Source organism: Pseudonaja textilis, chromosome 9 (assembly GCF_049901715.1).
Source record: "Pseudonaja textilis isolate UNSWEBS1 chromosome 9, rPseTex1.2, whole genome shotgun sequence".
NCBI classification, from domain to species: Eukaryota; Metazoa; Chordata; class Lepidosauria; order Squamata; family Elapidae; genus Pseudonaja; species Pseudonaja textilis.
The window spans coordinates 1157669-1182501 of record NC_141998.1 but is presented as its reverse complement, the minus strand read 5'-3'; the positions used below and the strand labels follow the sequence as shown (position 1 = coordinate 1182501).

Below are 24833 nucleotides of genomic sequence, written 5' to 3'. Positions count from 1 at the left end.
CACTTCCTCAATGCTGGTGAGACAGCAGCAGCAGCCATGTGTTCAGCCACCCAGGGCGGGTGCTTTGCCTGGCACGTCTGGTTTGGCAGAGGAACGCTCTGGAGAACATGGAGCTAAAGGCAACCGAGAAGGACCTGCCAAGGACGAAGGGCTGACCAGGTTCTTCTGGGCTGTCAAATGGGCTGAGGCTGAACCACCTGGAAAGGGAGCGAGCTGACTTTGCACCACAAGAAAGCGAGCGAGCGCGCGTGCGAGAGAGAGAGAGAACTATCTTGTGTGTTGCAGAAGGTCCCACGCTGGGTAGGCGGAAGTTGTTGGCAAACCCAACGAGACTCTGTTTCTCTCAAGGAAGCTCAGCCGTCAGTTGAACCACCTCTCTCCGCGGCCTCACAATTTGGAGCAGGGAAAAAGGACCCACCTTACAGGCCCCCTGTGTGGAGGCAAACCTGACACCCAGGGCTGGGATGTCTCTCAAATTTCCTCGTCACTGGGATTTCCATCTGAAGAAGGAAATATCCAAAATAGGTACTCTCTTTTTCTTTTCTTTTTTTTAAAAAATGAGTCAAGGAGGAGTCAATAGTAGCCCTAAGATTTTGTCCTCCGGGGAGGGGCTGGGGGCACCGTGTAAAGGCTGTGGAAATGTGGAGTTGCTCCTTTTCCGGGCTGCGTAGAGGTTTAAACCCTCTCCTCCTTCCTTAGCCTGTCTCTTGGCGGGTCTCGGGGTTGGTTTGAGTTTTGAAAGTGTTCTGCTGAGGACCAGCCCCCCGCCCAGCCCTAGGCAAATGTTGCCCCTGGAGACAAAGATCTGTCTCTAGTGATAGGCCGTGTTAGGGCACTGATTTAAATCCATCGCCCAGTTGGAGCACCGTTCTTCTGCCTTGCAGGCAGGTGGATTTTCTTTCCTTGCAAGATCTTGCTCTGGCTTTTGGCTTTTACAGGGGCTCCAGGGTTCCATCCTCACAAGCTGGAAGAAGCCATTTCCTCCTCCTCCACTTCTGTTTTTCTAACAGCCAGAGGACAGAGCTTGGCTGGCCCTTCCAAGCCCATCATCAGTGTCACTATTATTATTATTTTCGCCAAGAAGGAACCTCCACAAGGTTGACTGCATCCATTCCCTTCTTTTCAATCACTTTCTCAGGTGGCGTCCAAGAAGGGAAGGTGTATTGAAATAGGAGGGCAATCTTGGTTGGCGGAGGAAGGTTCTGGTGGATCACCCATTTGTGCCGTAGCGTCTCTGTTGAATCAGGGTTTCTAGTTGCGCCTGCAAAATCTCCATTTGGAGGGTGCATTCTTTGCTTTGAGCAGACAAGCCAGACTCTCTGGCCCTCAACGCCTTCTGGTGTCATTCCCCCACGAGGCTTCAAGAAAAGGGACGCAGCGCAGGATGCAGCAGGAAACGGGTTCTATCAGCAACGGATCTTATCCGTTGCTTTCCCCAAGGATCCCTGCTTGGACTCGGTTTCAGCACCAGCCCTTAAACAGGATCTGATCCTAATTTTCATGAGCACTTTGTCATTTGAGAGGCATTTTAGCTCACTGGTCCTGAGCCTGGCAGGAAGGGATCTGCTCTGTTTCCAAGAACCTTCTGAAGAAGTTAGTGGTTCCACGGTCAACCATTGTTGACTTACTGTTCTCCGACACCTTCCCTTTTCTTACCAATTTCCCTTCTCCCATTTTCATTTCTTCTCCCCCTCCAGGGCAGCCTTTCTCCCCGTCATTTACGGAAGAAACCTATTTTATCTTTAATTTACTATTTTGAGGCCTTTTGCTCTCCTTGTTCTTTTTTCTTTTTTTTCTAAATGAAGATTTTTATACTGTCAGAAAAGTTGGATTTTCCCACACTTGCAAATTCCTCCACTTTAATGGGGTTGGGAGTTTTTATGTAATAGCTTTCTCTAGGAGAATGCTAACCTGTCAAGTTGTAGATTAGTGCTGTTTTAGACTAGGGGATCTCCAACCTTGGCCACTTTAAGACTTGTGGACTTCAACTCCCAGAGTTCCTCAGCGAGCCATGAATGATAGAGTTGGAAGAGACCAGAAGGGTCATCTAAGTCAGGGGTCTCCAACCTTGGCCACTTTAACACTTGTGGACTTCAACTCCCAGAGTTCCTCAGCTAGCCATGAATGATAGAGTTGGAAGAGACCAGAAGGGTCATCTAAGTCAGGGGTCTCCAACCTTGGCCACTTTAACACTTGTGGACTTCAACTCCCAGAGTTCCTCAGCCAGCCATGAATGATAGAGTTGGAAGAGACCAGAAGGGTCATCCAAGTCAGGGGTCTCCAACCTTGGCAACTTTAAGACTTGTGGACTTCAACTCCCAGAGTTCCTCAGCCAGCCATGAATGATAGAGTTGGAAGAGACCAGAAGGGTCATCTAAGTCAGGGGTCTCCAACCTTGGCCAATTTAAGACTTGTGGACTTCAACTCCCAGAGTTCCTCAGCCAGCTGCTGGCTGAGGAATTCTGGGAGCTGAAATCCAAAGTTTTAAAGTGGCCAAGGTTGGAGACCTCCTGTTTTAGGCTACCATTTTGAAAGGCAATGAACTTCTAGGACAAGGGTCTTCAACTTGGCAGCTTTAAGACTGGTGGACTTCAACTCCCAGAATTCCTCGTCCAGTTGTATTAGCTCAGGAATTCTGGGAGTTGAAGTCTACAACTCTTAAACTTGCCAAGTTTGAAGACCCTTGTACTAGGAAAACAAATCTACGTAGAAAGAAGAATATTGTCCTTCCTTAAATCAAAAGTGGCTGCTTGTCTGGATTTTAAGTCCCCGGCTTAAAGTTTTTAAACACCCAAGGCAACGACTGGAGTCTTTCTTGGATTTCCTTCGTCTTTCTACATCAGGATAGGGAAATCAAAATGCAATGTAGCTCTACATGTTCAGGCCCTTTCAACATGGGTATTTTGGGTTCTTCAACTCCTCTTCCAGTCATAAAACTTGAAATCAGTGTTAACAGATTTTCGCAGGTTAAAAGTGAAAGGAAAACCAATGCTATTTCTGGAACATAAAACAACAGCCAGAAGTCTCTGATTCTTCTTTTGCATGTGATGCAGCTACATCTCTTCTGCTTTTGTTTGCAGAGAGGAGGAGGGGAAAGGACTGTGAGATTCTGGGTGGTTTCTGAGCTTTTCTTGCAGATGTTTCATTACTTAGATAATATCATCAGTGCTAGCCTACTGATGAGTTTGGTAGTGAAATGAAACTTATTTGTGCAAGGAAAGAACCAAAGGAGGGAGGGAGGGAGGGAGGGAGGAGGAGGAGGAGGAGGAGGAGGGAGGGAAGAAAGAAGAAGAAGAAGAAGAAGAAGAAGAGGAGAAGAGGAGGAAGAAGAAGGAAGGAAGAGGAGAAGAAGAAGAAGAAGAAGAAAGAAGAAGGAGAAGGAAGAAAGGAGGAGGAGGAGGAGGAGGAGGAGGAGGAGGAGGAGGAGGAGGAGGGAGGAGGAGGGAGGAGGAGGAGGAGGAGGAGAAGAAGAAGAAGAAGAAGAAGAGGAGGAGAAGAGAAGAGAAGAGAAGACAGGAGGAAGAGGAGGAGAAATGAAAGAAAGAATAGGATTTTGATATTTTCCCTTCTTTTTACAACTTAACAACTTAACTCTTTCCCCTCTTTCTTTAATCCTTTTTAGTCTCCAAATCTCCGAATCTATAAATCATCAATTCGGTAACAAAAAGTCTATACAGTAAAAGGTTCCCACTCTTTCAAAAGAGAATTATTATTATTGTTGTTGTTTGTTCCTCTGCTTTGATAGTCTTGAGTGATTCGGGGTCACGGTTTGCAAGGGTGAGACCTCTAGAATGGGGGAAAGGAGGCTAAGCTTTGTCCTGAGAAAACTGGGGAGCTGGACTCTCCTGTTGGAGCAAGGGGCTGGACTAGAAACCTCCAAGATCCCGTCCAGCTTCTATTCTATTCTGTTCTTGAACTCCTTGGAGATTTCCGTGTAGAACTTGCTGAGAGTGCAGAGCTGGGATGCTGCCGCTTTTTTTCATCCTCTGACGCTGGTGGTCCCCATTTTCAAGAAGCACGTTAGCTTGCACTCACCCCCTCAAGAGGAATCAAAGTGGAAAGAGGCGAATGCTTTTTTCTTTAACTTCACACCCTCCAGTTCCTCCTGCCTCACCCATCAGCAGCCAGCAGAGAGCACTGGGGAACAAATTCTAGATTTCTTTAGGATTTTCCTCAGCATTCCTCTGTTTGGGAAAAGTTTCCAGAAGGGGTTTTTTTTGTGGGTGGGTTGGTGGGTGGATCAGAACTGAACTAAGCTGGAGTTGAAATGGGCAGGTATGGGGCCAACATTCTCCCTCCAAGCAAATCAGCTGAAGACGTTCCGAGCTGTTCTACTCCACCAGAAGTTTCGTTTCCACTTTGTCTCCTCTTTGCAACCAGTTTGTCTGCCTGTCTCTAGAGAGAGAGAAAGTCAAGGAGCAAAATACAAAGGTTACCTTTCTTGGGAGTGGGTGGCAGTTGAGAGACAACCCCAGATGGCAAATCTACCAGTGGGATTAAAAATGGGTTGTGTTGGCTGTGTTGACTGGGGAGGCCTCTCTTGGGTCGAAAGTGAAGAAACCAGAAGTCCTCCAGAAGTTCCTTGACGGCAGCAGACAGTGGCAAAAATTAAAACCTTTCTTCTGTTGAACTTTTTTTTTAAAAAAAAAAAACAAGTTTCATTGGTTTTTAAAGACAAACAGAAACAAACAAAACATAAAAACATCCAGCTTTCTTTCATAGATGTACAAGCAGCGTGTCGGTTGGTTTACAAATTTTTTGCGCATCCATTTCATAATCTTCAATTACAGTTACATTGCATGATAACTCATATTATCAATCAAAAATTGAATACCCTGGTATCGCTATTAAACAATTATTTGGCTATAATTTTATTCATTCATACTTTGCGAGATAACTATAATTTACTTGGTTTATTTTATAACAATTCATATAATCCTCCCAAATCTATCCTGAAAACATTTTATAGATGTGATAAACAAACAAACAAAAAGAAATACATCTTTATATATACATTATTTTCTAAAATTCTAGGTATTCTATTATTGTATTTTATTATCTAACCATTGATAGAAAAGGTCCCAAATTTTATAAAATTGTTTATCTTCTTGTTCTCTGATTTCAAAGGTCAATCTACTCATTTCAGCACATTCCAGTATTTTCTTCATAATTTCCTCCTGTAATGGTATTTTCTCATTTTTTCAATTTTTAGCAAATACAATCCTAGCCGCTGCTAATACATTTACAATCAAATATTTTAAATCTTTACTATATATATCAGGTAAAATTCCCAATAAAAATATCTCTGGTTTCAAGTCTATATGTTGAACTTTTAATCCCTCTAAATCAAGGTGCCTTAATGCTTGTTAATCTAATCTAACTCACCCACTTTCAGAAAATGTAGAGAGTGTGATGCTTCGGTTACCGTAAGGAAAGCAAAGGCCTTGTGCCTGAGCCGCATAACTTGCCTCGCCATGAATGAGCAGTACAATAATAAGAAAAACAAAATGATATGATAGATTAAAATGGCGCAAGAGAAAAGCGGCTGTTCTTCATGTCCCTCTCTTGACAATCAAATTCAGGCGCTAACGGAGCTCTCTAATCAGACTTTTGGAAGGTTGTAGAAATGGCAACAAGTAGATTTTCATTTTATCCATGAATTCAAAGTTGGCTAGGATGAGGGACTCTGGAATTCCCTTGCCGATAACTCTTCTGTGGACTCTGGGAGTAGCCACGATGCTGACCTCCCAAGCTGATTTCAGGTTCTATGAAGGCCCTAATCATTTACGAAGAACTTAGGAAAGGGATGGGATCGACAGAAGACCTCCATTGCAAGCAACAAACAACTAGCCCTGAGAACTTTCTCGTGTTCTTGCTGCTCTTGGCAATCCAAGGACATGAAGACCCTCAACAGTTCAGACATGAGCCACATGCCTTCTGCTCTAGTAGGTAAAGATATCCTTGCACATCTGTGTTAGTCGTTTCCAGCTCTAGGGAGTGCTGCTCATCTCCATTACAAAGCCGAAGAGCCAGCACTGTCCGAAGACATCTCCGTGGTCTTGTGGCCGGCAGGACTGAACGCCTTCGAAGGAGCACAGAACACTGCTCCCTTCCCACCAAAGGGGCCCCTATTTTTCTACTTGCATTCTTCACATGTCTTCAAACTGCTCGGTTGGCAGAAGCTGGGACAAGTAATGGGAGCTCACTCTGTTACGCAGTGCTAGGGATTTGAACCGCCAAACTCCCGACCTTTTCTGATCAACAAACTCAGCGTCTTAGCTTCTGAGCCACCGTGTCCCTTGCAAGACCTTTTATTATGAGGTTTTGCAAAAGTTGGAAGGTCCCAAGCCCTTCCCTTTCTTGAACACCCTGAACACCCACCCTGACTAAAAACGACTTTCCGGTGGGGACGAATAACACTTCCCACCCATGGCCCCTTGAGGCCGCTTGTTTGTCTCTTCCTTCTGTTTCTTTGCAGTTTAGATTTTTGCTCTTGGAGGACTTCTATCTTGTTGTCCCAGGTGCATTTTCACCGAGCTGCGCATCTACTGCTCTCTTTGACATCTAACCAGGCAGCGTATAAGACCCAAAATAGGTGAAGAATCCTGTCTTTTCCTCGAGGACAGCTTACAAATTCAGCAAGAACAATGGAGGCATGTTTTGGGGGACTCACTCCACCCACACAACATGTCCTCCACTCAGACAAGAGTCCCATGGGTTCCTCTGTAGCAGAGGTCTCCAAACTGGGCCACTTTAAGACTGGTCGACTCCAACATAGCTGGCTGGAGAATTCTGGGAGTTGAAGCCCTCGTGTCTTAAAGTGGCCAAGTTTGGGGACCCCTGTTCTGCAGCTTTAATGATGAAAAAAAGATGCCTTGGAAAGTTTTCTCTGTCTCTCTCTCTCTCTCTCTCTCTCTAAATGTTCTTATTTGTAAAGCTTACCGCCTACACAGGAAAAAGGAAGTCCACTCAGAGAAATAGCTTCCTTTCCAGCAAACTCCTTGCCCCAGGCGTGGGCTTAGCAAAGCAAAAAAAAAACCCAGCTTTGCTCTCTGGGTCCGGTTCGGGAGACCCAAATGAGAGATTTCCCTATCAAGGAAGCCTCGCGTGCTTTGGGGGCAGAGAGCCTGCCTTGACTGTCCTCTTGCTTGTTCCTCCAGCGGTGTTCGTTCTCCTGGGCTCACAAATTTGTCTTCTCTTCCCTAGTTCGCTCGCAGAGCATGATGGCTGTTGATGCAAAAGGCTCCAGCACTTGGCTTCAGGCCCCCAACCCTCTGGAGCGCCCCTTGAAGACCGGCTGGCTGAAGAAGCAGCGCTCCATCGTCAAGAACTGGCAGCAGAGGTACTTCGTGCTGAAGGGACAACACCTGCTTTATTACAAGGAAGAGGAAGATCTGAAGCCCCAGGTAGGGAGGGCTCTGGCTGCAGGTTTATGCTGCTGGAGTGATCAGAAGGCTGATGGCGGGGGAAGGGTTTGGAGCCACTGACGTGCGTAGAAAGGCACTTTCTATCTTCTGTGGCCTTACAAAAGAGGAGAATTGGAATTCTTTTTTTTATTGGCCAAGTGTGATTGGACACACAAGGAATTTGTCTTGGTGCAAATGCTCTCGGTGTACATAAAAGATTCAAGAGTCTAGAATCATAAGGTGCAAGACTTAATGATAATCATAGGGTACAAATAAGCCATCAAATCCTACTAGGAAACAGTCAGTATAAATCGTAAGGATTCAAGCGACAAAGTTACAGTCATACAGTCACAAGTGGGAGGGGATGGGTGATAAGGAGTGGTGAGAAGATTAATAGTAACATATAGTGCAGACTTTGTAAATAGTTGGACAGTGTTGTGGGAATTATTTGTTTAGCAGAGTGATGGCATTCAGGAAAAAAAAACTGCCCTTGTGTCTAGTTCTGGTGTGTAATGCTCTATAGCTTCGTTTTGAGGGAAGGAATTGAAACAGTTTATGTCCAGGATGTGAGGGGTCTGTAAATATTTTCACAGCCCTCTTTTTGACTTGTGCAGGATATACAGGTCCTCAATTGAAGGCAAGTTGATAGTAATTGTTTTTTCTGCAGTCCTAATTACTCTCTGAAGTCCGTGTCTGTCTTGTTGGGTTGCAGAACCAAACCAGACAGTTATAGAGGTGCAGATGACAGACTCAATAATTCCTCTGTAGAACTGGATCAGCAGCTCCTTTTGGGCAGGTTGAGCTTTCTGAGTTGGTGCCAACGAGGCCAGTGCAGTTCTCCTGAGCCAGAAGAAGACTAGCGGTTGAATTGCAACCTCCAACTTCATTTCTGCTTCTCTTCAGTTCAGCTTGAAATCTGAACCAGTGAAGGGTTGCTGGTTTTTAGCATTGCACAATGCCAAATGACTAGAGGGTGGTTTTAAGGAATTGGGAAGGAAAGAATGCAAGGAACGAGCATGATGGCTCTGTTCTAGTTCTGAGAGCTTTTGAGGCACTTTGCTCTTGCTCCAATTCTGGAGAGAGTTGAAGAAATCATGTTTCAGAAGCCTTCGGATCAGCCTTGACAAAGTTGTCTTATGGTTTGTATTTCCTGGATGCAACTTCTGGTGAAAGGAAGAGCTTTGTAGAGGGTGATTCATCTAAGACAAGGTTTCAGAGTTTCTCCTCTGCCTTGCACCCAGGGTGCAATATTTAGTTCGATTTTCGGAACTTAAATTCATGATCACACCATCCATTCTCGGTTGATGTCCTCCATGGTGCTGCTTGATTCTAGGTTTGGCCCACCTCTGTCAACCAATTCAGCCAGAACTGGCCAGAACCTGCTGGATGCCACCTCTGATACATACATATTAAATTTAATAGACCCTCTTCCCCAAGCTGGGGTGATATGATCAATGAGGCCCATTATTGACAGATGGGATGAAGCAGCCCAGAGATCCATAAGTGTCATTTAATAGCTTCAAATAAGTTTATTGGAATATTATGCTTGGACCTGTGAGTTCTGCCGATGCAATTCTGGTAATAATTGGCAAATTTAACACTGATTTTCATTTACAAATAAATGCATCATTGAGTCAATAAAATATCCATCATTTCAATGGAGAGTCAGCCTTCCCCTCTGTTCAACAACTTAGAGATTTGTTGTATTTTTGTCCTCAGTTTCAAATGATAACAATAAAATTGAAAATAAATGTGATGGTTTGAAAACCTTTGTAAATTATATAGGGGTTTAAGTGCTGGCTCCCTTCCCATCTTCTCTGCTTCACAGAATGACATGAAAATGCATTCAAGTGGAATTGTGATAGAATTTATAGAAAGATTAGTCCTTATAAATCATTGTAATACAGCCCCAGTAAAATATTTTCAAGCTATTCCTGAAATTTAAGGCTTCCTCCACACGGAGTATTTCCATCTGAAACAACCTGGATTTTTTTTCTTTCTAAGCGGATCTTTTTCCTTTTGGGGAGAAAAAGAATAGTTTGAAAAGTAGCAGAAATTTCAGGAAGATTGCAGAAATATACCTTTAATCCTTTCAAACAACAGCACCTGCCTATCCCAGGGATTTGGGAAGGGCTCGTTGGATAAAATGGCCAAATCCAGTCTAAATATCGAGTGATCAACCATCATCATCATCGTAAGCATTTTGTGTGCAATTCCAAAACTTCTTGAGCACCATTGTGACATGACCAAATCACCACGACTCAGTTGCAAAAGGCAACTTGACTGGGAAGAGCTGACATCCTGCAATATTTTAATGTTATTAAATGACAACATCTACCTATCCCAGGTCCTTCAGAAAGACTCAATCGGTGGACAGAACCTCCCAATTCATTCTAAATGTTCTAGCTGGCGGTGTGTAATATTTCAACTGCTAGATAAGTAGGAGGAACGGACAGCCTCGTTGGGTGCAGCTCCTGAACTGTTTTTTTCCCCCTTCCTTACAGCTCCCGGGCTCTTTGCAAATACAGTGCCAAATTGCAATGGTACAATAGCTAAAATTTGGCCTTAAATCTCAGGGCAGCTTAAGTGGCGCTGTATAAGTTATTGTTGTTGTTTTTTAAAAAATTGCACCCGTAACTTTATTTCATTCCATGAACAATTCCAATAAATGGCACCTTTTCTGAAATCTTGGTAAAAGTTCCCTTCTGGGGAGAAGGAGGACCAAGTTGGCATCTTTGTGGTTGTCATCTCTGGGCTGCAAAAATCTCTTGCCCCTATCTAGATAGTCCCAAAGAGAAACAGAAATCTCTAACTCTTTGCTGCCTCCCGAGGAATCTAGATCTTTGCCTAAATGCTATTTTGCACCATTAGATCAACTCGATTGGAATCTAGCAGGACAGTCCTAATCTGATCTTTATTTTTTTTCCCTCTTCTCTAATGCCCTCCAACTCTTCTGAGTGGGTGGCAGGGTCCCAATTCCAGAACCCTTCTCAAAAGCTGCTCTTCCTTGACGCCATCCTTACTCCCCGGGCCTACGCGTGTTCAGCTCTTGTCTCGGGAGAGCAACCAAGTGTTGGAAGAACAGAGCCTGCTCAGACAGTTGGCACCTTCTCACCCAGGGTGGGGGATGACATCCTGTTCTTCGTCCCCCTCCCTCTCAATTTGCTTCCTGTCTGCAAATTTCCCTTCTCAGAAGTTTGCCCACGTCTTCCCTTGCCACGGCAGTCTAGCTGCTCAGCTCTGCCACCCAGCCCTGCCTGCTTCTGGTTTCCAACAGCCAGAGTAGATCAACCCATGTTGCTTACCCTCCTGTTCTGGTCCACCTAGGATCAAAAGCACCAGAGCTTGCAAGGAACTTGAGCTCTCTCAAGGCACAAGGCGCCTTCCTAGCTTGGCCCCATGACTGGCCTGCAGGGGTAGGATTCAAATTTTTTAACAACAGGTTCTGTGGCCCTGGCCATGTAACTTGGGTGGGCATGTCGTCTTCTTCTTCTTCTTCTTCTTCTTCTTCTTCTTCTTCTTCTTCTTCTTCTTCTTCTTCTTCTTCTTCTTCTTCTTCTTCTTCTTCTTCTTCTTCTTTTTCTTTTTCTTCTTCTTCTCCTCCTCCTCCTCCTCCTCCTCCTCCTCCTCCTCCTCCTCCTTCTTCTTCTTCTGGGCCTCAGGGAAGCCTCCTGGTCAAAGCAGTAAGACATCGAGGGGAATCCCAGCACAGCTGATCATAGGAACAGCTGATCGTTGGGAGGGGGAAAAATTATCTTAAGGAGCGACTGGCCGAGGGAGAATGCAGTCAGCGATATCTGGCATGTGCGCGATGTTGCCCATGCACAATAAGAACTGACTGGGTGGGGAGGGGCAGGCGGAGAGGGGAGGAGCCAGCCAGGGACATGATTGGCTAGTTCTCCAAACTGTGCAGAATCATAACAACCAGTTCTATAGAACCGGTTTGAACCGGAAGAATCTCACCCCTGCCGGCCGGAGGTGAGCAGCCTCCTTTTCTTCCCCCCGCCACCAGAAGAATCTTGGGGTTTCACTAGCGATGGAATAAGCTAGCATTTTTTTTTAAGCTGTGGGCTCGATTAGAGATCTTGTTCAGTTTGCCCTGCCTCTGAATGCATCCACTCCAATTCTGCATTTGTGAACCAAACTGGATTTTTCTTACAGCTTGGAATCCATGTTAGTCAGAATTGATTCAGACCCCCAGTTTATTCCTACGCCCGAAAAGATATAAGAGATAGAAAAAGAGATCTGCAAAGACTGGTCCAACAGGTGGATATCCCTGCCTGTTTGGCGTGGGCCTTATTTCTAAGACATGAAGGATCTTGTGTCTACCCCAAATGCTTGCAATGTCCAGATGGTTACATGCTCACATGGATACACAGCGTTGTCTTGATTTTCTTCCATGGGACATCCCTTCATGTGCTGGAGAGTGGACATCACAAATCCAGTCACACGTCTTGCCTAAAAACTATCCCGCTGCCAATCCTTCATTTTCTCCTCTGTAGGCAGCCCTGTGTTGTTGTTGTTATTATTGTTGTTATTATTATTATTTTATTGGCTGCTTTTAATTAGCCTGCTCCAGTCCTGGAAATATTTATTTTGGGTTTTGTGAAAGAAAACGTTCATCAAGCACTAGACTATAAACTCAGATCAGTTTGGATGGATGTGGAATGAGGCAGCGGAAGTCACTGAGGTTTTGAAGGTGTGAGCGTTTAATTGGGACCCAAGATTTTATTTGTTTTCCTACGGCCACAGAATCTAGAGTCAGAAATAAGGAGCACAGATTGCAGCTATCTAGATGTCATCTGAGTATAAGGAAAGACTTTCTGTCAGGAAGACCTGACCAAGAGGGAGTAGTCCATCGACAGAGGTCGTGGGTTCTCCATCTCAGAGGGGTCTAAGAAGATGGAAAGCCACATCTCTTAGATGGTGTAAATCGGTGTCTTTCAGACTTGGAATTCTGGAAATTGAAGTCCAGCCATCTTAAACTTTGCAGTTCGAAAACCGCAGCTGTCAATAGTTTCTTGTACATTGAAGTGGGTGATTCTAGTGGTCCCCCCCAAATCTGATCCTATGTATGTTGCTAGATTGATTTGTAGCATATTAACCATTTTAAAAATGGATTTAATACACTATACTCTTGTGCATTTTAGAGGAATGTGAATTATGAAATGTTTACTGTTGCATTGTGTATGTAATATAATTATTTTATAAAACGAAGATCGTGGTCGGATGAAAGAATAGAGGGGGGTTGTGTTTTTGATCTTGTTGTGCAATTGTTTGGCTTCAGGGTTCCTTACAACTTCAAGGCTGCACCATCAGAGAAGTGGCTTCTGGGTCCGAGGAAGCTGGAAAATTTATCTTTGAAATCATTCCAGGTCAGTAACAGGGAACTGAATTACAGTTTGAGCGAGTCCAGATGGAATACCAAATACGTGCTTTGATAAACCGTAATTACTTAGTAAGGCCACACCTAGAGTACTGCATCCGGTTTTGGTCACCACATTATAAAAAAAAGATGTTGAGACTCTAGAAAGAGTGCAGAGAAGAGCAACCAGGATGATGAGGGGACTGGAGGCTAAAACATATGAAGAACGCTTGCAGGAGCTGAGCCTGGCTAGTCTAGGGAAGAGAAGGACCAGGGGAAACAGGAGAGCAGCCTTCCAATATTTGAGGGGCTGCCACAGAGAGGAGGGGGGCGGTCAAGCTATTTTCCTGAAAGCCAGACAAGGAATAATGGATGGAAACTGATGAAGGAGAGATTCAACGTGGGAATAAGGTAAAATTTTTCTGATAGTGAGAACAACCAACCAATGGAACAGAAGTTGCCTTCAGAAGTTGTGGGAGTTTCATCACTGGAAGCTTTCAAGAAGAGACTGGACAGTCAGAAATGGTGTAGGGTCTCCTGCTTGGGTGGGTCAGGGGTTGGACTAGATGTCCTCCAAGAAGCCTTCCAACTCTGTTAATCTAAATCTGTTTGCATGGATACGGAAACTGGGCTGAGCAGGAGAGCTGACCTAGCCCTTCCCCTTCTTCTGACCACAAAACAGTGAAATATGACTCCTGTCCTTTGTGCATAAGTCAGCAAACTATAATTGTGTGTATTTGCGTAATACAGCTTGTTGTGGTTTGTTTAACTATTGCAACCCCCACCCTGCTTACAGGGTGTCCAGGAGAGCAAACTCGAACTGGGCCAGACTCCTTTGTGCTGATGGCAAATTCTCAAGCTGACATGGAGGAGTGGGTCAAGCTACTCCGAAGAGTAGTTGGCTCCCCATTAGGAGGTAAGTAGAGCCAGAATTATACAGGGTCCACCCAAAGAACCTCTGGGTCCATAATATCCACCCCAGCTGGAGAGCTCAGAGAACGGATTGCCAGGACAGGCATTGAAGGCAAGAATTTCCTGGGATGAATTTAAGGGCAATGTTGGAAGTTAGGATCTTCTCATGCAAACGTTTAGGATTGCAGAGGCATCTTTGCAGTACAGCGTCTCTCTTGAGGTGTTGGGTGCGCAGTTTTTCCGAAATGTGTCTCCTTGCATAAAATTAGCAGGACCTGGTTAAAAAGAGCTCTGTGCTGACCCTCCTGTAAACTTTAAAGACAGGAGTTATTTAGGTCCATATGTCCAGTTGTAGAACAGTCGGTTCTCCACTTCTGGAGTATTGTCAGAAGAGACTGGACAGCCCCCGTCAGGGAGAGTCCGGCTGGTTTCCTGGCACAAAGACGGACGAGAGGATTCCAACATTTGATGTTTAACTTTTTATTTTATTTAGTTATTTATTAATTATTGACGCTATCCATCTCACTGATATAATGGCTCTGGGCAGCTTACAATATGCTTTTATTATTTTACTATTAGTATAATTGAAATTTGAAATTCTTAACAGGGCCTCATATAAGAATTTGGTCTGCAGAATTGAAAAAACATTTCAAAAATCTTCCCTTCCCTCCTTCCTTCCCTCCCTCCTTTCCATCTTTTCCTCCCTCCCTCTCTTTTCTTCTTCCTCCCTCTTTCCTTCCCTCTTTCCCTCCCTCCCTCCCTTCCTTCCTTCCTTCCTTCCTTCTTTTCTTCCTTCCCTCCCCTTTCTTCCTTCCTTTCTTCCTTCCTTCTTTTCTTCCTTCCCTCCCTTTTCTTCCCTTCTCTCTTCCTTCCCTCCAGTGGTCTTTGGACAACAGCTGGGGGACACCATGATGTACGAACAGCGATTTGGGCAGCACCTGGTTCCTATCTTGGTGGAGAAGTGTGCAGACTTCATCAGGATGAAAGGCCTGGACGAAGAGGGCGTTTTCCGACTGCCTGGCCAAGACAATTTGGTGAAGAAACTGCGGGATGCGTTTGATGCTGGCGAGAGACCCTCCTTTGACCCGTAGGTGGCCCTTTCCTCAAGTTTCCAGTCTTACGTCTGGTGAGGCTTCCACAACCAGGAAGCCTCCAGTCCCCAGAATTCCCCGGTCAACATTGCCAAGGCTGCTAAATCCATTTCAACTTGGAGGGGGCCCAGGTGGGAAAGGCTGGGCTGGAAGTTCCCTTTAGCCAATCAACCTTCAGACCCAAAGGTGCTTTTTTCTTCAAGAGGCAAGTGAACGTTCTGATTTTTCTTTTGAAGACATTTTGCTTCTCATCCAAGAAGCTTCTTCAGCTCTGGATAGTGGGGAGTGGAAATATTTATATTCCTTGCAGGCAGCTGGTCATTTGCATCCTTTTAGAGTGTCGTTGAGGCCACTTGGAGGTTTCAAGCTGTTCAATACCACAGACAATACTGCTACCCTTCAAAAAGATCTTGACTATGTATCAGAGTGGTCAAACAAATGGCAACTTCAAAGCTCAACACATAAATGCTCTGTCTTACATATTGGCAAAAAAAATCTGAAAATAAAATACAAGCTGAATAGTCTTGTTGATGATCCAAGCTTTGTCAAGGACCTTGGAGTATTCATCTCTAATGAACTCAATGCTAGAGCCCACTGTAACTACATAGCCAAAAAGGCATTAAGAGTTGTTAACCTAATCCTACGTAGCTTTTTCTCCGGTAATATCACACTACTAACTAGAGCATACAGAACATTTGCTAGACCAATACTCGAATACAGCTCATCAGTCTGGAACCCACCTTACGTATCTGATATTAGCACAGTTGAGAAAGTCCAGAAATATTTCACAGGAAGAGTTCTCCACTCCTCTACTCGTTACAGAATACCTTATGCCACCAGACTTGAAATTCTAGACTTAGAAAACCTAGAACTAGCCACCTTTGGTCCGATCTAAATATAGTATATAAAATCATACATTGCAATGTCCTACCTGTCAATGAATACTTCAGCTTCAACCATAACAACACAAGAGCGCACAATAGATACAAACTCAAGGTTAACCGTACCAAACTTGATGCAGGAAATACGACTTCAGCAACAGAGAGGTCAATGTCTGGAATACTCTACCTGACTCTGTAGTTTCTTCCCCAAACCCCAAAAACTTTACCCTTAGACTGTCTACTATTGACCTCACCCCTTTCCTAAGAGGTCTGTAGAGGCCTGCATAAGCACACCAATGTGCCTATCATCCCTGTCCTATTGTTTCTTTTATTTTTCTTATATGTACCCATTTCATGTATTCATAACTATGTATATACTTATACCTATTATCTTGTAAGCAATTGACAAATCAAATAAATATAAATAAATAAATATCTGTGTCCTGTTAACTGTTGCATCTAAAAACTGTTGAATCTAACTGTTGCATCTAAAAAGGACCAGCTGTCTGCAAGGAGGATCGATTTTAGATGCAACAGTTAACAGGACACAGGTAAACCTCCAAGCGGCCTCAACGACCCTCTAAAAAGACGCCAATGACCAGCTGGCTGCAAGGAGTATAAATCCTTCCCTTTCCCTGTATCCAGTCAGAGCCAAAGAAGCTTCTTGGATGAGAAGCAAAATGTCTTCAAAAGGAAAAAAAACAGAAAGTCCAGTTGCCTCCTGAAAAAATAAGCACCTTTGGAATAACCAGGAGACCTGGAGGACTGAGAACCTCCATAAACCACCATGTTACTAACAACTGCAGTGATTCCCTTAACAACGGTGAAAAGAAAGGTTATAAAATGGGACCAAGCTGACTGAACAAATGTCTCACTTACTCACAGAAAGTTTGGGTTCAATCATGCTCCTAAGTCGAAGTCTAAGACCTGTAGATGAAAGTCTACCTCCGGCGACGTCTGGCTCATCCTCCCTTTATTTATGTATTTATGTGTTTACAGAGACACGGATGTGCACACGGTGGCTTCTTTGTTTAAACTTTACCTGCGAGAACTCCCTGAGCCGGTCATTCCTTGGAGCCAGTATGAGGATTTCCTCCTGTGTGGGCAGCTTCTAACTTCTGACAAAGGCAAGGTAAATTACAATCACAGATACTTCTTGCAAGACTGTGGAAGATTCTCTCCTGAAGTGGCTCCTCCCACTCTCGTCATATCATGAGATCCCCCACCACGGGGTCCGAGAGAGAGGCCGAAGTCCATCTCCCTACTACCCTAGCTTGGCCACAGGTGGAACTCCAGTAACTTAAGTAAAGTGGCGCTCTTGACCTAGACCTTCCCGAGACCATGAAGCCAACTCCCCGTCCCGGTAAAACCCCTTTTATTTTGTTTAAAGGGAATTCCTTTCCAGCAAAGGTCTCGGCCAACAGTCTTTCATGAGATTTCACAACTACAGACCTTTATCAGGCTTGGAGAGTTGCCAGGCCGATATCCTCCAAACGCCACGTTGTAGCAACAATTACTTGGCAAGGAGTCAGGAACAGATCTTCACCCTAATGAATTGAACTAATTGTCTCCTGCAAACCCCACTCTCCTTTCACTCCTCTTTATTACCTCTGGGAGGGGCCATTCACCGTCCACCTGAGCCTTTACTCCTGAGTCGAGCCTTGTTCCTTAAATGTTCCCTTCTCCTGGCAGCTCTGCACATGTGCACACTGGGAACAGGCTCCAGCTGTTCTTCTTCCTCACTGATCTCCAACTCCGAAGGCAGCTGATAACTGTCAGACGGCCCTGGCCCCATCTCTGCCTCCGATGCAGAGCCCTCATCCGAGCCTTCCTCAGCCTCCAAATCTGGCCCATATTCCTCCCCAACCTCCTCCCTGTCCGAGACTGCCGCCAGCTCCACCGGCGGACCATAACAGCAGTTGCGAAATGAGTTTTGCCCTATTTATGGTCTTTCTTGCCAGAGTTGTTGGGTAAATCTCTTGCAGTTCTTAAGTTTGTAACACGGTTGTTAAGTGACTTTGCTTTTTAGAACTTTGCAAAAGGTGGATTACATGATCCTTGAATTAAAACCCTCCTTGTATTCTTCTAGGGTTACCCACAGCTAGTGAAGCAGTTGGCACATTTACCCCCGGACAACTATAACCTTCTGAGCTACATCTGCCGGTAGGTTCTTCTTTCAACACTTGGCTGTTTTCAACCAGAGTGCTGATCTTAAGAAATGTGATTTTTAACTGGTAGCACCATATTTTTCGGCGGGTCTGAGGTGTTTTTCGGCCTCCCGGAGGCTTGAAAAAAGCCTCTGCAGGCTTTGCAGGCCAAATAATAGGCCCGTTTTGTCACTTCCTATAATACTGGAAGTGACAAAACGGGCCTATTATTCGGCCGGCAGAGGCTTTTTTCAAGCCTCTGGGAGGCCGAAAAATGCCTCAAACCCTCAAACTGGCCGAAAATCCGCTGTGAGACACAGTGCAGGTAAGGGGGCAGGGGGGATTGTGTACACATGCGCAGGAGGCGTGGGGGGACGTGGGGCGAACTACAACACTTACGGACAGCTGAGCGATGACTGATTTGGACTCTTGGTTTCAATTCCAACAGGTTTCTGCATGAGGTCCAGCAGAGTTCTGACACCAACAAGATGAGTGTGGAGAACCTGGCAACCGTATTCGGGGTGAACCTCATCCGTCCCCAGATAGAAGATCCAGTGACTATTATGAGAGGTGAAACTGGGACCCGCTCCTTGCACAAGGATTTTTGACTCCATTGTGGGTCTCGAAGGGGCCAGATGTTTGTAAGATTGCTGTCAATGGCTTGTCCTGTACCTGGAGATCTCCAGATGTGCCTGTCTATAATTCATGTTCAAGGCCCTCTCTGTCAACCCTTTGAGGTAGATCAAACTAGGAAACCAAAGGGAGGAATATTAATGCAGCGGGAGTTTGAAACTCGCCGAATTTGGTACTCAGCACATTTTGATATGTAAGTTTTGTCCTGGTACTTGTTGTTTGTTTAGTATTCAACACACAAACTAAATGTGTTGGTTGCCTTGTGACTCACTGCATTATTCCTTAAGGGGAAAATTTTGTTTCGAACGTATCATTTTGGATCCTCAAAGACCACAAAGAACTTTTGGTTTCACAATCAACCTTTGGGAGATCTCCTTCCATAGCCAATTTCTCCAGACCGGCCCGAGGAATTGCTCCCAGTTCCCAATAACCTGGTTATGGGAACAAAGCTGTGAATCTCTTTTTTATTGATTGATTTATTTTGTCAAGCATCCATTTGATTATATATATATATATATATATGTGGATCTTTGGTTGTTCGGGTTTTCTCCCACGTAAGATTGGAAATATCTAGGCAACGTTTCGATGAAGTCTCATTCATCATCTTCAGGCTTCTGTCTTCGGCTCTGTGCTTCTCAGAGTGATACCCGCGAGAACCTCAGAAAACATACATACATACATACATACATACATACATATATATATATGTATGTAAAAACCTGATTATTAATACATGAGATAGATATGAATAAAAGGGGAACATTAAGACAGGGATGGTAGGCATGGTGGTGCACTTATGGACGCCCTTTACAGACCTCCTAGGAATGGGACGAGGTCCACGGGAGACAGTCTGAGGTTAAAGTGTTTGGGGCTAGTTGACACTTCCATTTACTCTCTGTTGTATTGTTGGAAAAATGATCCTTCTGGATTCAGTTCCAAGCGGGGAAGAAAGACACTGAAAACATGGAGGTTGTTTAGAAAGATGGTTCAATGGTGGACGGGCCCCCTTGGCTTGGAGCTCCAAAGTGAAAAGGGGGATCGCATGCTTCAAGGTGAAGAAAAAGAAGGAAGGACTGAGATGCTGGGAGTCCCTTATATACCCTCTGTTGGGATTTGAATTGGAGCTTGTATTCTGATTGGTGGTCCGACTCCCATGGGGCCACGCAGGGGCAACTCTGTAGGCTGTCCTGAGTCCCAGGCTTGGTTGAGCCTTTGCTGGATGATGATGTAGCGAAAGGGCTTTGGGCAATTCCTATCATGGCTCTCTCTGGAGTAGATCTTTGTTATGTAAAATAGACCGGCCTAGGCCAGAGTAATGGTTCATTAGCAAAGGTGTGTGTGTGTGTGTTTCTGCCTCTTTGAGTTTCTACTCTTTTTAGGGGAAATATTCTGCCTATTTAATATTTCCTGGGATATTTCATTTTTCTAGGAGTGGGGTGAGTGCTAACTTCCTACAGTGTGTTAAAAGCGATGCCGGTTGTGCTTTCCTTGCAGGGACCCCGCAGATTCAGAAAGTGATGACGACAATGATCAGCGACCACAAGAAGCTCTTCCCAGGGGCCAAAGACCCACAGCCTTCTCCGCCTCCCTCCGAAAGCGGCTCCAAGAAAGCTCCAGTGCTTCGAAGCTCCGTCGGTTGGGATGCTGTCCAGAGGCCATCCATGACCCGGAGGGACAACAGGAGCCTGTTGCAAATTGTGAGTGCCTACTGGGCTTATTAATCCTGGGGTTCGCCTGGAGCAAGTGGCCCAACCTTGGCCACTTTAAGACTTGTGGACTTCAACTCCACAAGCACACAGGAGAATTCTGGGAGAATTCTGGGGGTCGAAGTCCACAAGTCTTAAAGCGGCCAAGTTTGGAGACCTCCGAGTCGTGGAAGGACCCATGAGTGCCCCTGCCCATGCAAGCGAAAACCCCAATTGTTGTGCCCGTATTGAAATTGTGTACAAATTAAAAACCGCTTATTTCTGATATTTCAGTTCCCTTGTTTGGCCTACAGGGGGCGCTCAAGGAAGCTAGCAAAACCAAGAACAGTGAAATTAAATGACTATTTTAATAACAGCTTCAAGCATGAAAACTTAAAGACGGCATTCGAACTACTGCCCCTGACATCCTGCCTGCAAATAAAACCTAAATAAATAAATATGTTTTTAATGACTGTTGCAAAATAACAAAATACAAAAGAGAGCTATTCCCGTATAAATTTCCATGGACAGGTCTGGAGGAAAAAAAAAATGTTTTAATGCCACATTCTCTTGATGTGGCCTTTGGGTTCTTCTAAAGCAGCTTAAAGTCATTTAAGCTAGTTGTCTTTCCCCCGAAATGAAGCCTGACCACATAGTTTCGTAGCAAACCACAAGTCTCGAGCTAGTTAAAAATAAAAGTTATCCTCCCTCTCCAAACTGTCAGTCAGGTGGAACAGACAGATGGGGGAGGGGTGAGGTAAGGCCCCCCGCGTGTTAAATTGGGGCATGGAATTCAGCAGAGCTGCTTGGTTGTGTCCAATTGGCCAGTATTCTCCAACATTCCTGCTTTTACTTCCAGAAAGATGATCTCGAAGCTTCCAACTCCAAATTAAGTGACGGTTCGGCTCCCTCAGCAGAAGATCAAGTAGAACCTCAGTCTAGGGACGGTCTGGAGACGCAGGCCATGCGAAAGAGGACACAGACGGTGCCAAACAGGAAATGCGTGGAGAGCTTTTCTTCCAACAGGGGGCACAAAAACATGGACAGAAGTGATATTTTCAGTAGCAACTTTTGGTCATCGTCCTCATCTTCTTCTTCTTCTTCATCATCATCATCCATGGTCCAGCCCAGTCCTCATTCTCCCTCAAGAGGTCACAGGAGGACTTTGTCTCAGGGAATTTCTAAACTGTTCAGCTTCGCACAGCCCTCCGACTCCAGCAGCCTCTGCGCTTTGGAGCAGGGTGCCCCAAGTGAGGCGGACCACAGTTCTTCAAGCCAACTGGGAGATGATTTTGGGACGTGTTTACAAGTGAATGACCCTCCCGGGGCTAAAGAAAATGGTTCCACAATTCTGGAGCTCTCGTTTGAGGAGGACAACGTGTATCCAGAAGACCCTGGACTGCTTAGGAAGATGATTGCGGAGTTGAAGAAGGACATGATGGCACAGAAAAATAGCTATGAGGAGCAAATTAGAAGGTAATGTGCAAACGCCTTGGTTGATTCCATTTCTCTCTCCAACCAACTAACTCTACAGGTAGCCCTCAGGTTACCATCATTCGTTTAATGACATTATGCTGAAAGGAGGACAGACATTTGGGGGCAGGGTCTTAATTTGGATTACAGTAGCCCTTGGATTTCAGGGCCCTTCCAAGTCTATCATCCCGTTCCAGCCAACTGGTCATTCATGCATCTCTTTAGAGATTGGTAAGAAGCTGCTACTAAAAGTGGCTTATTGCATCCTTCCCCATTGTGTGCATGGGCTGTGCTGGCTAGGAATGATGGGAGCTGTAGTCCAACTCATTGGCAAGGTGCCTGCGTTTGGGATATTCTATGTTCAACCAAACCCAGGTTGCAACTTTGGACAGAGATTGTAGTGAATTGCTGCTTGTTTCGGCACCGAAGGAAGCCTTGATTTGCGTGGCAAACTAAGCCTGGCTGATCAGTGTCACCAATGTGGTCACTTCTCTGAAGAAATGGCCAGGACCCATGTAGAATTCAGAGAGAATTTTGGTTCACACGTCATGCAAAAACCAGAATGTGGTTTGGTTTCAGCTTAGCAGAACCCGCAACTCCACATTCGTTATAATGTAAAATCAAGCCACCGTGGGCATGTTCAACAAACCATGTTGAACATTCCACTTTAACATTATGTGTGAACTAGATAATTCAGTGACCTCTAATGCAGTGTAAGAGAGATGTCATTCATTTCACTGGGTGTGGGTGCATCAGTGGTGCTATTTAGCAGGTTCCGACCGGTTCTGGAGAACCGGTAGCAGAAATTTTGAGTAGTTGGGAGAACCAGCCAATCCCACCTCTGACTGGCCCCGCCAACCCCATCTATTCTCCACCTCCTGAGTCCCAGCTGTTTGGCTGGGTCTTCTTTGGTTGCCCTGCACAGGAAAACAGAGCTGGAAAGCAGGTTAGTGGGGTGGGAAGGGAAAGGAGATTTGCAGTAACCTCCCCCTGCCATGCCCACAGGACAGGTAGTAAAAGAAAAATGGAATCCCACCACCGGTGTGCATGTGTGTATGTGTGTGTGCACTATGTGGGAGCGTGATATTAAACAGGAGTGTAAGAAAATATATTCAATTTTGCAGAGGCAGCAAAAATGGATGCCCTGAAAATCAGAGATTTGGGTGGCCTGTTTGGCTGTGCATTTCATGCGTATTGTCAGGGATGAGTCACCGTTTGCGCAAAGCCACTTGAGAGTCATTGATGCCATCTGGGTGCAAAACCCAGGAGGTGATGTTCTGTCAGCCAAGCTCTCTGCTTCCTTACCATGTAAACCTAAACTTTTAGGTCAACCAAACCCCGGGTTGGTGGCGGCCCCAGATGTTCTGCCTCCTTCCTACCCACCCTACGGTAGTATGGGACTCACCCCTTTGAATCGTGGCTTGATACAACTTGGTCTTCCTTTTGCAGCCTTGAGAAGGAAAACTTTGAAGTCTGGACCAAAGTGGTGAGGCTTAAGAAAGAGATTGAAGAAGAAAAGGCTAAGTCTGCAGCGCTGGAGTCGGAGCTCCAGAACCTTCAACGTCCCAGGAAGGTCCGCGAGCAGAACCAACCCCACGAAGACTCCTCGGAGCCCACAGGCCAGGTGCCCACAAGAACTGAGCAGAGGACAGAGTGTGCAAACCAGCTGTGATTCCTCTCTGTCAAAGGACTGTTGTACATACACTTGTTAGTAAGTCAGTAGAGAACCCCTGGTGGGTTTGCCAAGACTAGATTCCCTTCTCTCGAGAGGGTTGATTCTAATGGCTCTGTGTACAGGATAATACTTTTTCCAAGTGAGGGATTTTAATTCTATCTGTAAATGATAAAAACAAAATACAAAAGTGTCTTTGAATAAGTAAACTTGCTACCTGCCTCCATGTTTTTCTCTCCTGTTCTTTGTATTCCATTCGATGTCTGTTTCTGGCAGCCGGTGCAGAGTTCAGACCTCGTAGAATCCTTCCAAATGGATTTTTTTGGGGGGAGTGGGGGCTGTGTCTATAATATGTGATCCTGGTAGTCCCTTCCATCTCCCCAATTCTGTGATCCTACAATGTGTCCTATTAATGGCCAAGTTTGGTTTCAGATCTACTGCAAAGAAGTTCCCCAAATGTCTAACAAAAAAAGGAAACTATTTCTCGGAACAAAGGCTCTAACATCTTCTGTCAATCTGTCCGGTTCTTGATAAGGCCACACCTGGAATATTTGCATCCAGTTTTGGTCGCCATGATGTAAAAAAGATGTTGAGGCTCTAAAAAGAGAAGAGCAACCAAGATGATGAGGGGACTCTAGGCTCAAACATACAAAGAACCGTTGCTGGAACTGGGCTTGGCTGGTTCAGGGGTCTCCAACTTGACAGCTTTAAGACTTGTGGACTTCCACTCCCAGAATTCCTCTTCCTCCAGTCATGTTAGCTCAGGAATTCTGGGAGTGGAAGTCCACAAGTCTTAAACTTGCCAAGTTTGAAGACCATCTATTCTATCTATCCTGTCCTGTCCTGTCCTGTCCTGTCCTATCCTATCCTATCCTATCCTATCCTATCCTATCCTATTCCATCTTTCTCACTCTATCTATTCTATCTCTCTTTATCTACTCCAGGGCTCTTCAAACTGGACAGCTTTAAGGCTTTGTGGACTTTCAACTCCCAGAATTCCTCCTCCAGTCATGTTAGCTCAGGAATTCTGGGAGTGGAAGTCCACAAGTCTTAAACTTGCCAAGGTTGGTCTAGTTTAATGAAAAGAAGGAATAGAGACATGAGAGCAGTATTCTGATCTCTCAAGGGCTGCCCCAAAGAAGAAGGAGTCAAGCTAGTCTCCAAAGCCCCTGAGGGCAGGACAAGAAACAAAGGGTGGAAACTAATCAAGGAGAGAAGCAACCTAGAACTATGGAGAAATTTCCTGACATTGCCAACCGTTAACCAGTGGAACCACTTGTCTCCAGAAGTTGTGGATTCTCCAACACTGGAAGTTTTTAAGAAGAGATTGGATAATCATTTGACTGAAGTGGTAGAGGGGTTTCCTGCCTAGGCAGGGGGTTGGACTAGAAGACCTCCAAAGTCCCTTCCAACTCTTCTATTCTAATTCTATTCTATTCTATTTAAAAGGCACTTTTTTAAAGACAGAGCAAATGACAATCCACACCAAGTCCTTCTCCCTTCGCATCGTTTGGGAGAACAGTGGCTGATTATAAACTTTTGGCAGAAAGCTGCCTCCTTCCTCCCCC

At 45.1% G+C, this 24833-nt stretch overlaps 1 protein-coding gene across 1 annotated transcript; it reads left to right on the top strand.

Moving 5' to 3' along the window:
• Window positions 1-23491, top strand: ARHGAP25 (Rho GTPase activating protein 25). The gene is made up of 11 exons (XM_026715166.2): window positions 1-525; window positions 7207-7406; window positions 12694-12781; window positions 13568-13687; window positions 14563-14770; window positions 16655-16787; window positions 17745-17818; window positions 18251-18372; window positions 19930-20132; window positions 20980-21596; window positions 23043-23491. Exons 1-11 carry the CDS (start codon window positions 465-467, stop codon window positions 23263-23265), a joined length of 2049 nt encoding a protein of 682 aa, XP_026570951.1. The 5' UTR covers window positions 1-464; the 3' UTR covers window positions 23266-23491.
• Window positions 23492-24833: the final 1342 nt, after the last annotated feature.